Source organism: Jaculus jaculus, chromosome 1 (genome assembly GCF_020740685.1).
Source record: "Jaculus jaculus isolate mJacJac1 chromosome 1, mJacJac1.mat.Y.cur, whole genome shotgun sequence".
In the NCBI taxonomy this organism is placed as follows: domain Eukaryota; kingdom Metazoa; phylum Chordata; class Mammalia; order Rodentia; family Dipodidae; genus Jaculus; species Jaculus jaculus.
Window position 1 is genome coordinate 67186784 of NC_059102.1, and position 15980 is coordinate 67202763.

The following is a 15980-nucleotide window of genomic DNA, read 5'->3' on the forward strand; positions in this document are numbered from 1 at the left end:
ATTGTTCATAGCTTCATTAGTGTTATGTATATGTTGTAATCTACATGTCACATGATTATGTAGAAATCTGAATATTCAGTAAGTAAAACTAATTAATGCATTAAGAGATTGCTTTAGTGGAGAACTGAAATAAAACAGTCTTTCATTTTTCTCCTATGAGGACTTTTAAGTGTCATAAATAGGAATGTTAATCTTTTTTGTTATTTATTATGCAAATTTTCTTTTTATAAAATATTTTTTAACAGTTCATTCTGAGTCAAGAAGACTTAACTACTATTTTTAAAACATTGTATGGCAATATATGGAATGAAGAAAATATGAGTGCCCCTTCTGCTATCATTAAAGACCAAAGTGTCACAGGTGAAGTCAGCAGTGCTTCCCACCACTCAGAAGGTATGCCTGCGGCCATCTCTCTTGTTGTCTTTCTAACCTCTTCTCTTACTGTTTTCTTACTGCTCTCTTCCCTAAACCTTGCACCTTGACTCCCTCTCCTGTTTGCCTTGATTCCTTTCCTATGTCTAATTCTTTATAAAATAGCGCTAATTTCATTTAGTCATTTTTTTAATTTGCCTGTGTTAGTATTTGTTGTTTTTTGTCTTTGAAGCAAAATTCCTAATCCTGTTGTAATAAAAATCCTGTAGTATTTTTTGACTAAGTATGAATGATCCTGAAAGACAAAGTTTTTGAAACATTATAAAGTCAATTCTTGTAAACTTACCAAATCAAAAAAATGGAAAAAAAAATCATATAATTATGCAGAAGAAAAGCATTTGATAAAATTTAGCAACTATTTCTGTTAAAAACAAGAATTTCCAAGAACTATACTTAATGGTGTGTAGTAGTGTTAATTTAACCTTTAAAAATGAACTTTATAGGAATGTCTACTATGACCACTTTCCCTGTCAACACTCACTACCAAATATTGGCAGAATAATCAGGCCAAGCAAGGAGTAATAAATTTAGAGTAGACAATGTTCCCCTGTCATTTTTCTTAGATAGCTAGAATCATTATATGGAAAATCCTAAGAAGTCCTCAATCAATTCAAGAATAACTTAATCTTTTATTATGAATAGTTAGAAAATAAAATTTGAAAAATACTCTGCATAGATTCAAAGCTCATACTGGGGAAGAAGTTCAACAAATGTCACACAAAAGCTTTACCTTAACAAATAATATATACTGAGGAGAATATGAAATGATGTAGATGCATGGAGAAGTATATTATGTTTATGATAGAAAAATATCTTAGTATTGTTAAGAAATATGTCCTTACTACATTGAACTATGTATTAGACATAATCCTAGTCAATCATTAGATTAATATAAATCAAATTTTTGCTTGGAAAATTTACACAAAAAGAGCTGCTGGGAAGTACTTGTGAGAGAACACCAAGGTTTTACCTTTAGGCTTTAGGACTTGTTATAAAATCTGTAATAAGGCCAAGCATGGTGGTGCACACCTTTAATCCCAGCACTGGGAGGCAGAGGTAGCAAGATCCCTGTGAGTTTGAGTCCAGTCTGGGACTACAGAGTGCCATGTTAGCTTGGGCTAGAGTAAGGCCCTACCTGGGGGAAAAAAAAAATCTGTGATAATTCACTCACATAATATTGGCAAGTATAATGAGATTAGAAGAGGGAAAGTTTAGTAACCATACAAAATTGTCATCAGATTATTCTAGGGAAAACATAGACCTTTTAAGCAGATGTTATTGTCACAATTAAATTAATATTCAAGTAATTGAATCTATCCCTTTATACCATGCATAAAAATTAATTTGAAGGTGAAAATTATTTTGAGAGGCAGACGTAGAACTAATGTGACTTCAAGGTCAGCCAGAGACTACATAGTGAATTCTAGGTCAGCCTGGGCTAGAGCAAGACCGTACCTCGAAAAACAAAAATAACAAAAAAATTAATATAAAATGCATGACAAGCATTCATTTAAAAGCTAAAATATTTGAACTTCTGGAAGAAAATGTGTAAGCCTATTATTCTTGGCTATAGGATCACCAGGGGTTTTTTTGAGGAAAATATAGAGGCTCTAGTCTTGAAAGAAAATTTTATAAAATAGGCTATCAAAATTTTAATTTGTGCTCATCAAAGATAAGGCAAATTCAGAAGTAAATATATCAACACTGGAGGATTTTTAAATTTTTATTTCTAATTGACATAATAGAGATTAAGTTTTTATTCATGTTGCCATTTTCAAATGCAGTTTGTTCCTTAGGTTATTCTCTTTGACTGGAAATACATGAAGTAGAAATTGTTAGGAAGTTTTAAAAACACATTGGCCAATAATTTGGATATTTGATAGTTGATGCCTAAATAGATAGAACATGAAAAGTTGCTAATATAATTATTACCAGGAAAATATTTTTAGTTGAATTTCGAGAGATTTACATTACAATGCTGTTGAGAGAGTAGAACAACTACAACCTGCACATGCTTCTCCCAGAGTGTGAGATAGTGTTATATTTGCTAATTAGCATAATACCTACCTATAACAGTGATTCTAGGCCTAGATATTTAACGCCACCCTACCCTAAAATGCTGTATGTATAGGTAAAATAATGTATTTGTAGCAATCAAAATATGTAAATACTCCAGATATCAACAAGAGAATGGATAAATTCTGTATGCTCATAAAATATATAGCTACTTATCTGTGTGTAGCAACATGGTTGAATCTCAAAAACATGTTAATTGAAAAGCCAGATATGAAAGAGTACAGTCAGTATCATTCTACTTAAATGAAGTTCAGCAACACAGAGATGGTGACTAGAATGGTAGGGATTTGGTAGATTGGCTAAAAAGTAAAACCGAGTGACTTCCTGGAGGGATTTGAATATTCAGTATCTTTTTAAAAATTTTTTCTTGTTTATTTTTATTTATTTGAGAGTGACAGAGAAAGAAAGAGGCAGATAGAGACACAGAGAGAATGGGTGCCCCTGCAAACGAACTCCAGATGCATGCACCCCCTTGTGCATCTGGCTAACATGGGTCCTGGGGAATCGAGCCTCGAACCGGGGTCCTTAGGGTTCACAGGCAAGTGCTTAACCACTAAACCATCTCTCCAGCCCCATATATTCAGTATTTTAATTGTAGTCTTGCTTACAGGAATGTATAAATTCATTAAATCTCCTTAAAATCAGAATTAGGTGTATGTATTCACTCTAAGGAAGTTTTATGTCAATAATAAATAACCAGACATGGTGACACTTGTATGTGGAGGTTTAGAAATTGCTGCAATCTCTGTGCCTTGTACTCTAACGTCCATATCACATGTGAATATATACATTCATTGGAAACGTGTGTAACTAGGGAAATGGTTCAGGGTTACATGAACACTTGTTGCACAATCATGAAGGCCTGAGAGTGCCTGATTCACTGAGTTTGATCCCCAGCACTGACCATCACCCCCCCAAAAAAGCTGAATTGCTGGGTCTCAGAGGTCAACCAGTCTGATGAAAACAGTGGCAACTCCAGCCGGGCATGGTGGCACACACCTTTAATCCCAGCACCTGGGAGGCAGAGATAGAAGGATCACCATGAGTTCAAGGCCACCCTGAGACTACATAATGAATTCCAGGTCGGCATGAGGTAGAGTGAAACCCTACCTCAAAAATAAAAAGAAAGAAAGAGAAAGAAGGAGAAAGGAAGGGAGGAAAGAAAAAATGTCAACTCTAAGTTCAGTGTTCAGTGAGAGACTCCATCTCATGGAAGCACATGGATTATCAATAGGGCGACTCCTCTAATGATCTGTTCTGGCCTCACTTGTGCACTTGGAACATGTACACATGCACATACCAGTTGCATACTATAACACAGAAAATAGTTTAAATATTTTTATTAATTTATTTGAGAGAGAGAGAAAAAAAATAACAATAGGAGTGTTAATGAAACTAAATCCAGAAGCATGCACCACCTGGCGTATTTGGCTTTGTGTGGGTGCTGGCGGAATGAACTCAGACCAGCAGGTTTTGCAAGCAAGCATCTTTAACTACTGAACAATATCCCCAGCCCCAGAACAAATTTTAAATATGGAGAAAACACAGGATTTTAAATCCTGATGGGCAGAACAGTTTTAAAAATACCTTAGTTGGACCTAGTTTTCATAAAAGCAAAGCTTGAACACTAATCTGCACATTAGGGATTTTAATGTTCATTTTACATGTTTTACTTCATTTTTAAAACAACCCCAGTGTTATGATTACTGTTCTATACAAGTGAAAATGTCAACTCCAAAGGAAGAAAATTCTGGGTAATTGATATTCTGTAATCATTATGAAAAGAATCTTAAGAGTTTAGCAATGGATTTTCTAACCTTTCTTATTTTCTTTAAATACTATTTACTATACCTTTCAATTAATAATATATTAGATATATGTCAAGGTTACTTTTAATGTGCTGATTTTATAATTTATTAAGATTTTATAATTTAATGTGTTCATTTGCATGTGAGCATGTGCTTGTGTGCCATGGTGAGCTTCTGGAGGTCAAAGGACAACTTCCTGGTAGGCCTTTGCCTATCCTCCTTTGAGGTAGCTTACAGTGGATTCTCACTCAGCTGTCTTGTTCTCTGCTGTCAGGAACTTGCAGGGAATTCTCCTGTCTCTGCCTCCTAGCTCTATGTCAGTGTCATTCAGCATCTGCATACTACAGAAGCCCACCACAGCTTCCAGTGCTTTAATGTGGGGTTGAGAGTTTGAATTCAAGTACCCTAACTTGAGCATTTTGTCGACTGAACCATCTCCTTAGCACTAATATAATTTTTTCTTTTATTCATTGGCCTTAATATTTCAAGGAGCTACTGTAGTGACTGCTGCTGTGGTAGAGGTACATCCACAGGTTTCTCAAGTTAAGACAACAGTAAACATAAGTTTCAGAACAGACTACCTCACCATGACATTATATAATCCAGGTCCTAAACAGGTATGCTGAGGAAGAAAATAATGTTATTTATGAAAAATGTTTAACTGTATGTTTAATAAATAACACTTGTAAGTACTTCATGTATATTTTATAATAACTTCTGATAAAAATGGTTGATATTTTAGTTTTAATAATTTTAGTCATTTCTATTTTTCAAAAACTTATCTTTCATATTGCTAATAATGTCAAAAATAAACTTGCATTTGTTTTTGAACATTACAATTAACTTTTTAAGGAAAGAATAAAAGAATGAGGTGCTCAGCAATAGTTTGTATTTAGCATGCACAAAGCCCTGAGTTTAGTCTTAGCATAAAGGAGGAAGGGGGGAAGAATAAAGAAGGAAGGGAGGGATGGAGGGAGGGGGGAAATAAAGAATTCCATCTGTCTTAAAAGCAGATGCCATAATCTGTTACAGTTCACATCATAAAGGACACTGGGAACTTTGGTTCTGAGTAATTTTAGATGGTTTTCTTTTACAGGCTCCCTTTACTGATATTCGCGATCCTTCTTTGAAACTTGCTGAATTTAAATTGGAGAATATTATAAGTACTTTAAAAATGCATTCAGATGATTCAGCATTCTGTTCTTTCTCATTAAAAAATTGCATCTTAGATGATACAAGGCCTCATGTCAAGAAAGCAACTCCTAGGTGTGTATTGTAATAGTGTTTTGAGGTTTTCTTGAGTTTTTTTTTTTTTTTTTTTTTTGGCTTTTTGAGGTAGGGTCTCACTCTGGCTCAGGCTGACCTAGAATTCACTATGTAGTCTCAGGGTGGCCTCAAATTCACTGTGATCCTCTGCCTCCCGAGTGCTGGGATTAAAAGTGTGTGCCACCATGCCTGTCAAGAAAGGATTCTTGGGCTGGAGAGATGGCGTAGCAGTTAAGCGCTTGCCTGTGAAGCCTAAGGACCCCGGTTCGAGGCTCGGTTCCCCAGGTCCCACGTTAGCCAGATGCACAAGGGGGCGCACACGTCTGGAGTTCGCTTGCAGAGGCTAGAAGCCCTGGCGCGCCCATTCTCTCTCTCTCCCTCTACCTGTCTTTCTCTCTGTGTCTGTCGCTCTCAAATAAATAAATAAATAAAATTAAAAAAAAAAAAAAGAAAGGATTCTTTTATTTTACCAAACTTATTCCCTGAACTGCATTTGACCTTCTGGGAACCTATTAGGATCTTTAGTGCTTCAGTTCAATCAGGTCATGCTACTCAATTTAACGCTTGAATGTCCCAGTTAAGTTATGTGCTATTCATACTATATAGTTGATGGGTTTGTTTAATAAGTAGAAATGAGTAGTAAAATTAAGTAGGAAATAACATGAAATTGCAAAGAAAGAGTATTCTGATATTCAAACTAATAATTTCTTAGACACATATTTTCTAATTTCTGAAATAATTATGTTACAAAAGTTGTGTAATTCCATTACTTGGAGTACTTTGTGGATGTTCCCTTCCAAGACATGCTTCCAGTATACATGTTGCATTGAAAGGGTGAGAAGTCCTTCAGTTTTTTTTTTCTATATTTGTTTATTTTTAAGTTACAAATGCATAGTAATTGTCATTATATTTTTCAGAATGATAGGATTGACAGTTGGATTTGACAAAAAGGACATGATGGATGTAAAATATAGAAGAGTCAGAGATAGTTGTGTGACAGATGCAATTTTTCAAGAAATGTATGTTTGTGCAAGTGTAGAATTTCTGATGACTGTTGGACATGTCTTTTATGATGCCTATATGGATGGCTTGGCTGTAGAAACAAGTGCTCAAGCCTGGACTTCTAAAGAAGGTTAGTTATCAACTAAATATTTTTATACCTGTATTACTGAAATCCTGAAACTTGGAGCTTCAGTGGTGCAACTGTTAGTATCTGGTATTTACATGGAATGCTTCAGCAATACTTACTTTGATTAGACTTTTAGATGATCAAAGAAAATCCATTAATAAAAAAATTTTCAGAATAGGAGGAAAAGTATGATATGTTTTCTAATAAGATATATACAGTTTGTGTTTTAAAATATCTTTTAAATTTCATTGTGTTGTTTTTGAGTCAAAGTCTCCTATAACCCAGGATGACCTTGAGCTCTATGAAGTGAAGATGAACTCCTGATCTTCCTATTTGTACCTCCAAGTACTGGACTTACAGTATGCCACTATGTCTTACCTTCAGTTTTTTGAACATACACATGTAGGGTTTAAAAATTATGACACCCATGTTAGAGTAAGTAATTGTACTTTTGTACAGTCATTTTTACAAACATAAGCGTAGAACAAAACAAGCAAACAAGCAGGGGTAAAACAAACCAACCCCTAATTTTTATAGCTAAAGTTGAATCGGGGTGGTAGGGCTTCAAGAAGATCCTTGAACCCCAAACTCTGGGTTTGCATATGCATTTTACCAAAGAATTGGATAATCAAGCTGAGAAAGATAATTATTAAATTATTATATTTATTGAGAGAAGTACAAAACCAAGGGAAGGAAAATGAATATACCCACATGGTCTGAGAGCCCACGTGGTAGGCCTGGAAAAACTGTAGAGAGGACAGAAAAGAAAGTACCAAGAGCTCCTGCCATGTGGAGGGCAGGAGCAGGGGTAAAGAGCCCATGTGCAAAGTTAGGGGCTCGGGGTTTACCCTCTTCCCAGCCCAGCCTTGCTGAGATAAGGGGAAACTCACCAGAAGTTGGAGGTTCATAGGCCAGAGCACTTGCCCTCCTTGACCAGAGGTATCTATTACCTTCTGGTGGTGGGCAGTACCTTCTGGCTCAAGTTAGCCAGAGAGATCGCTGATTGGTCTGGGGTACAGCTGTGTCAGAAAAAGCCATGATGCCAGGTTCTGGGAACTGAAGTTGACCAACCCCAGTGTTAGGATTAGATTTAAATCCTAGGAAAGAATTGAAGGGCCCAGGTGGTTTGTGGAAAAACAGAATTAGGGAAGAGATAAAGAGTCATCCTTTGATCTCTAGGAAAGTAAAGACAAGAAGGACAGGCCCAAAGACATTTCCTGCTTTTTACTTTCAGGGCCCCAGTCACCCTAATTGCCTAACAAAGCTCCCTGACTCCCCCTCGAAAGTGTCAATATGAGATTTTAAATAAGATTAGGTTCAATCTGTGACACTGGCTGATGGATAATCCATATTCTTTAATTTTCTTATGTGTACATCTTTAAGTATTTACCAAGTTGAAGATTAGTGGTTGAGACTGTGCTTAGCACATGCAGGGCCTTGCATACCATTCACAGTGAGAGAGGATATGCTTGTTTGTTTGATATCTAAGATTTTTTATTGTACTTGTCATATGTAACAAAGGAACATTTTCTCATAAACAGTAAATCATTCATAAGTCATATAAAATATATTTATGTGCATGTCTGTTTCAATTTTAGTGCCTGTGCAGGAATTAGGGAAATGGGAAATAAATATTCTTATTAAAAATCCCGAAATTGTGTTTGTGGCTGATATGACAAGAAATGATGCTCCTGCTTTCGTCATTACAACACAGTGTGAAATTTGCTGTAAAGGTGACCTTGAAAGCAGTACAGTGACTGCTGCCATTAAAGATCTCCAAGTCAGAGCATGCCCATTTCTTCCAATCAAAAGAAAAGGCAAAATCACCACTGTGAGTTTACTATTTAATGATATACACACTTGCAAATTATTTTAGATTTACTATATGCCATTTTGAAGAATGAAAATTGTTTGCATTCTTTCTAACCATACCTGTGACAATACCTTCCTTTCTACATGCTGAGCAAAATTAAGAGTGCTGTTATACAGTTTTGAACCTCTTTTCATTTTTCCACATTTTTCAGTAATAGGAATTTTCTCTTTATAAAAGTATACTTATTTATTTGGTGGAGAGAGAGAGAATGAGCATGCCAAGGTATCTTGCAACTGCAAATGATCTACAGACAACATATGCCATTTGGAGCATCTTGCTTTATAAGTACTGCATGCTAACTGATTGTGGGTACTAGAGAATCGAACCTGGGCCTTCAAGGTTTGCAAGCAGTCCAGTAATAGAAATTTTTAAAGAAACTTGTTTCATCTTAGCACTTTTCAACTAGCATCTTTCTTTGACTTTCTACCTATGTCAATTAGAAAGTGCTCTAACTTAAAAATTTTTTTTTAAATTTTATATACTTACTTACTTATTTTATTTGAGAGGCAGGTTGGGGGGAAGGGAGAGAGAGAAAAGAGAATGGGCATGCCAGGGCCTCTAGCCACTGCAAAAAACTCCAGATGCATGTGTCAGCTTGTGCATCTGGCTTATGTTGGTACAAGGGAATCAAACCTGGGTCCTTGGGCTTTTCAGGCAAGCACCTTAACCACTAAGCCATCTCTACAGCCGTGCCCTAACTTAAAACTTTGTCCCAGTTGTGTGCTGGATGTTGTTTTTTTTTTTCCTCTGAACTGATACTTTGCTCATATCATGTTTTTGCTCTTTCTATATAACTTTGTGTTTGCATACTTCATATTTGGGGTTATTCTCCTCAACTTGTTGTTTATTTTTAAAGTTTCTTGTACTAGACAAAGATCTTACCACTGACCTACATTCATTCCTCTACCATGGATTTTTACTCTGTAGTTACCATTTCTCCTTTTTTCTCTTCAAAACTCTTCAAAGATGTCTAATAATAATAAAAATACTTGTAGGCTTCTAAAAGAGTAATAAAGTACAACTATTCTATTATTAAATAAAAATATTAATTAATTTTGAGGAATAGTGTTAAGATAGGTTTTCACCATGTCACTCATAGTGGTCTTGAACTCAGTATGTAGCCCATGTTAGCCTTGATCTCACAATTCTCCTTCAATCTCCTGAATATTGGAATAATAAACATTGTGGTGGGTTGAATGTAAATGTTCCCCATAGCCTCAAGTGTATTGTGACTAAGCTTCCTACTTAGTCCTCAGTTGGTGGAACATTAGGGAGGTGAAACCTTGCTAGAAGAAGTTTGTTTCTAGGGGAAGATCTTGGTTTGGATGAGTGTAGCCTACAGGATGTTCAGAGACAGCTTGCTCTTGGTGCTCTCTCTCTTTCTGATGCAGATGTTGGTAGAGTGACCCAGTTTCCTTCCTGGTTCCCTCTGAAGCTGTAAGCCTGAAGTAAACCTTTTTCTCCCATAAGCTGCTCTTGGTCAGGTGTTTTGTCCCAGACAGGAGACTTAACTGCTATAGACATACATCACCATACTTGGCTAATTAGTTAGATTCTGACATGGACTGTTGCCCTAATTTGCATGGCAAATAGAAAAGAGAAAAATAGAAAGTGGAATGTATACTTATTTCTTTCTAACTTATGACAGAAATTTTACATTTATTTCTTCTGCTCATCATACTCTTTGACTTGAGTATAGCTGTATTACCACATTAATCTATAATAGGGATTGAAGAATATTTTTGTTTCATAGGTGTTGCAGTCAGGTTCACATTGCTGGCAGAAATCGCCCAGCCAAGAGCAGTTCTTGAGGAAAAAGATTTATTTTGGCTTACAGACTCAAGGGGAAGCTCCACAATGACAGGGGAAGACAATGGCATGGACAAAGGGTGGAGATTACCTCCTGGCCAACATCAGCTGGACAACAGGAACAGGAGAGTGTGACAAACACTGGCAAGGGGAAACTGGCTATAATACCCATAAGCCCACCCCCAACAATACACTGCCTCCAGGAGGCATTAATTCCCAAATCTCCATCAGCTGGGAATCTAGCATTACCTAAGTTTATGGGGGGCACCTGAGTCAAACCCACCACAATAGATTTGGACCAAACTTCTGACATGGAACCTCTGCAAGTCCTTCATAAAGCCCACTCAAAGATTTCCATTTTCATCTCTACAGATAATCCAGACATGTCTTTCTTCTTACCCATTAGAACATACTACTTTCAATTCAATGAGTATAATTTTACTTGAAAGGCCGGCATCTTTAGATGTCTTCACATGGTCTGTATGTGGCTTACTTGGATTGCCAATCTGCTAATTAACAGATAAAACACACACCCTACTACCACCACCACTGCACCTGCCTGCCCACCCACTGAATTTACTTTCTCATAATTACTTTTGCCATGCAGAAGCTTTTGAATTTTACGTGATTTCTTTTATCAATTCATAGAGCTATTTCTTGTGCTATTGACTTTTATTCAGAAATTTCTTGCCAATACCTATTTCTTTTTTGTTTGTTTATTTTTATTTATTCATTTGAAAATGACAGACAGAGAAATGCAGGTAGAGAGAGAGAGAGAGAGAGAGAGAGAGAGGGAGGGAGGGAGGGAGAGAATGGGCACACCAGGGCCTCCAGCCACTGCAAATGAACTCCAGATGCATGCGCCCCCTTGTACATCTGGCTTACGTGGGTCCTGGAGAATCAAGCCTTGAACCAGGGTCCTTAGGCTTCACAGGCAAGTGCTTAACTGCTAAGCCATCTCTCCAGCCCGCCAATACCTATTTCTCGAAGTGTTTTACCTTAGCAGTTTGTGTTTATTGAACCAGTTTGAATTGATTTTTGTAAAGGGTTAAAGATATGGATAAATCCTATTCTTTGGTAGGGATTTTAATAATATAAAGTATTCTAAATTGGGTTGAATGTATTCTTGGTAGACATGTCTTTGTGAACACAGCCAATGAGGAAGATAAAAAGAATATGGCATTGGAAACTTAGAAAGGCTTCCACTGTAGGGATTTGGGACTCCTAATTCCTCTTCAAATAAATGCCAGAATTTACTAATTTACTAATTTATCCAATCTTTATAGCAATAATATTAATAAAATGTAAACAGAAATAAATGGATAAATTAGTAATTAATAAATGTGGTGCTGGAGAAGAGAGCTTTGCACTTAAATGTACTTGCTTGCAAGGCATTATGGCCCTGGTGTAATTATCCAGTACCCACATGGTACATGCATCTGGAGTTTGTAGTGACAAGAGGCCCTGATGTTCTCATGCGCACATGTGCATGTGCACTCGCTCTCTCTCTCTCGCTCTCTCTCTCTCTGTCTCTCTCTCTGTCTCTCTCTCTCTGTCTCTCTCTTTGTAAATTAAAAAAGGAAACATTAAAAATTAAAATGTCACTTTTTATAGTTACAATTGCTAATGTAAGTATTTGACATAGTTATTTGATAGTAAGGAAAAACAATGAACAGAAATATTTTAACATTTAAACATTAATCAATAATATTGCCTTTTCTTTTGTAGGTTTTGCAGCCTTGTGACTTGTTTTATCAGAGTACTCAGATAGGTAATGATCCACAACTGATTGATATATCAATAAAATCCCTTACACTAAAGGTAAGTTAAAATACTATAATTCAGGATGGGCTTGGTGTTGCAAGCCTGTGATCTCAACTATTTGGAAGCTTGAGGCACGAGACTTGCAAGTACAAAGGCTGATTGGACTACATAGGAAGTTTCAAGGTCAGCCTAGGCAGTAAATAAGATACCCAGCCCCTCAAAAACAAGGACTGGTAACCAGGTATAATAAGGTAGAATGCTTGCATAGCATGTATGAGGCCCTAGGTTTAATCACTTCAACCACTATATCAAACCATAATAAATATAAAATATATAATTATTACATGTAATATATACAATTCAAGTTTCTGTAGGCATTAAAAAATTAATAAGGCCTAAAAGAATTTATTATAGCCAGTCTTATAACTATTAAATAACCATAAAATGACTTGGTTTTCTGAATCTGACTTTATAAGTCTTTTTAATACAATATTTAAGGATGAGTGTTATAGTTTATTGATATTTGGCTGCTTTTGTAATTAAAACCTAATATCCATATAGTATTTATATATGTAGTTATTTGCTCTGTTATTGACAAAATTCACATTAATATTTAACAACTTGAAGTTAACTGTAATTAAAAGATTTTATATCTACAGATTGTATCTACTATTGGTGGTAATACTAATTCTTTTTGATCATTAATATATGAAAAATATTTTTTCACATTTAGGTTTCACCAGTTATCATATATACCATGATAACTATAACTTCAGCACTTGGTCCAAATAAAGAAAACATCCCAGAAGAAAATGCTGCTTCTATAGCACATTTATGGGAGAAGAAGGATACAAAGAATTTAAAAATGTGGTTTCTTGAAGAATCCAGTGAAACTGAAAATGTAATTTCCACAATTGATTTGGAACCCAAAGGAGAAATGATGAAAGTGAACATTGATTCTATTTTTATAGTTCTCGAGGCTGGAGTAGGTCATAGAACAGTGCCTATGCTTTTGGCAAAATCGTGCTTTTCAGGGGATTGCAAAAACTGGACTACCCTAATAAATTTATACTGCCATCTTGAACTAGAGGTAAGCTCATAGATTTTTGGAATGTTATAGTGTTAAAAATAGAATATTGTGGGCTGGAGAGGTGGCTTAGCGGTTAAGTCACTTGCCTGCGAAGCCTAAGAACACATGGGCAAATCTCCAGGTCTCACATAAGCCAGACACATAGTGATGCACATACGCAATATTGCGCATGTGCACAAGGAGGCACATGTGTCTGGAATTTGTAGTAGCTGAAGGCCGTGGTGCTCCCATTCTTTCTCTGTCTCTCTCAAAATAAATAATAAAAAATACAATATTGTGTGAATTTTATGTAACTGTTTAAATTGTGATTACAGTAAGTTATAGTAATGACTTTAAAAGCTTGAGAAGAATATTTATAAGTGTATTCCCATGAACAATTGCTTTAATTTGTATATTACTTTTAAAGTACACATCATTAAGCTTATTTTTCAAGTGATTTTTTTCAAGTTAAAGGTGATAGTCATTCAAAAAATAACATAATATAATATATAAAATTCTGGTCAACATTAAGAAATAATTAATGTACATAAAATCATTTCGAGTGCTATTTTAATTAAAATTAATTAATTGACTTAATATATATTTGAAAGTAATCTGATAATCTACCTTATAAAAGTAAATATGTAGATTTATATAGTTCTATTTCTGTGTACTACATAGAGTTACAACTGACTGACTAGACTGGACATTTTCTAATTGTGGTTCAAATTCTGTGTATTTTGCAGAGGATTTAATCTAGGTTATCTGAGAGGTTCAAGACATTTATACACTAACTGAGTCATGTGGTACCAACCTTCTAGGGCTTTTAGTAAATGGCGTTGAACAGCTAGTTTTTTATATGTCAGTAATATGTGCTTGATGAATACATGGTCTTGTGGCTTGTTCTAGACTAGATTTCAAAGAAAGGTGCTTTAAAAAGGCTTCATCTTAGGGCTGGAGAGATGACTTAGTAGCTAAAGGCACTTGCTTGCAAAGCTCAATGGTCCAAGTTCGATTCTCCAGTACCCACATAAAAGCCAAATGCACAGTGTAGCACATGTGTCTGGAGTTTGTTTGCAATGGCACAAAGCTCTGGCATGCCCATACGTTTTCTTTCTGTTTCTCTGCTTTAAATAACATTTTTTTAAAGGATTCTATAGCCAGGTGTGGTGGCACACAGCTGTAATCCCAGCACTTGGGAGGCAGAGATAGGAGGATTGCTGTAAATTTGAGTTTAAGGCCAGCCTAGAGCTACAGAGTTCCTAGCTTGAAAAAAAACTTAAAAAAGCAAACAGAAACTTTTTCTGGACTAAAATGTGAATGTAGAAGGTGGACTATAAAGTTATTCAAATGAAGAAAAACGTGAAAGGATGTATATTGGGAGCTAGTGAATGACACATAGAATCAGAATGATGTTTGTATAAAAGACACAGCACAGTCAAAAGGCACAGTGGTTGGAAGCACCATGGAAGATCTTTTTAGATAACGAGTCCTTTATTAAAAATAAAATTATCTTTCTAGGTTCATTATTACAATGAAATGTTTGGTGTTTGGGAACCTTTGCTTGAACCCTTAGAAATTGATCAAACTGATGATTTTAGACCATGGAATCTTGTAATCAAGGTATGTGGGTGTGTGTGTGTTTATTTAAGCACATGTTTTCTTAGTGTAGTTTTAGATTCACAGCAAAATGGATAAAGTTCAGATCTTTGCCATGTGCTGTCTACCTCTGCATGTACATATCTTCATTATTAACATCCCCAATCAAAGTATATTTGGAGTCTGATAAAGGTTTTATATGAAGAAGTTTCTAACCTTTTGAGAATATATCCATACCATACCATATTTTCACTTTAATTTTAATCACAGCAAAGCTGAAGTTTATTCATTGTGAGCATTGCCTAAATATTTCTTGAGTGACTGATATGTAATATACTTGGATTCAAGGTCAGCACCACATACCCTACAACAAATAATTAATCTAATTTAAATTAAATACTAGACATTGTTCTGAACAATATATCTGTTTTAATCCTTATAGCAAACTCCTGAAAAAGATGTCAGTTTTAATCTATTTTGAGTATGTGAAAGGCCTGGAGCAGAAAAATAATGGAGTTCCCTAAGGAAATAATAGCTATTACATGAAAGAGATGATATGCAAATTGAATTACAAAGATTCTGCTCTTAAACACTGTGTTATAATACTGTCATTTTCTTGTAGGTTGTGATCTACCTCAACTTTCCTCTATCCTCTGAAGAGACTCCTCTTCTCCCCTCCTCCCTCTTCTTTACTACCTTTCCTTCCCCTTCCTTCTCCCCTCCCTTCCCTCTCTTTCTCCATCTCTCCCTCCCTCCTTCTTCCCTTCCATCTATTTTTCTGTCTACCATTCTAGTCTATTTTGCTGTAGATTGAAGAATACATGATATTTTTCTAGAAATATATTTTCAATTCATATAATCCTGAAAATCAAGGCCTTTAGACAAATGAAATTGCACTTTTGAAGCAAGAAATTGAAGGGTTATCAGTTAATAATGATTGAATCTTCTTGGAGGCAAATCTTCAGTGGCTTAAAGCCAATTAAAATAACAGGAAAAGTGGCCAGTTCACCATGTCCACCATATTAGATCATTTAATTATTTAGATATTTCAGATGAAGGATATTGGTAGATATTAAAATATACATGGGTAGCAATTCTGTGAATCTTGGAATGAAGTAAATTATATATATTCTTAGAAATACTAGCTTTTATAGA

The 15980-nt window shown here is 35.5% G+C and overlaps 1 protein-coding gene across 4 annotated transcripts in view; it reads left to right on the forward strand.

Annotated features, from left to right (window-relative positions):
- The window catches only part of Vps13a (vacuolar protein sorting 13 homolog A), a 203548-nt gene that overhangs the window by 107612 nt on the left and 79956 nt on the right, over window positions 1-15980 (forward strand). For all 4 annotated transcript variants that reach the window (XM_045155616.1, XM_045155629.1, XM_045155618.1 and 1 more), the window contains 8 exons: window positions 246-393; window positions 4806-4933; window positions 5413-5582; window positions 6500-6714; window positions 8310-8542; window positions 12122-12214; window positions 12891-13247; window positions 14748-14849. In XM_045155616.1, the coding sequence (XP_045011551.1) occupies window positions 246-393; window positions 4806-4933; window positions 5413-5582; window positions 6500-6714; window positions 8310-8542; window positions 12122-12214; window positions 12891-13247; window positions 14748-14849 (1446 nt within the window). The remainder of the gene's footprint in view (window positions 1-245; window positions 394-4805; window positions 4934-5412; window positions 5583-6499; window positions 6715-8309; window positions 8543-12121; window positions 12215-12890; window positions 13248-14747; window positions 14850-15980) is intronic.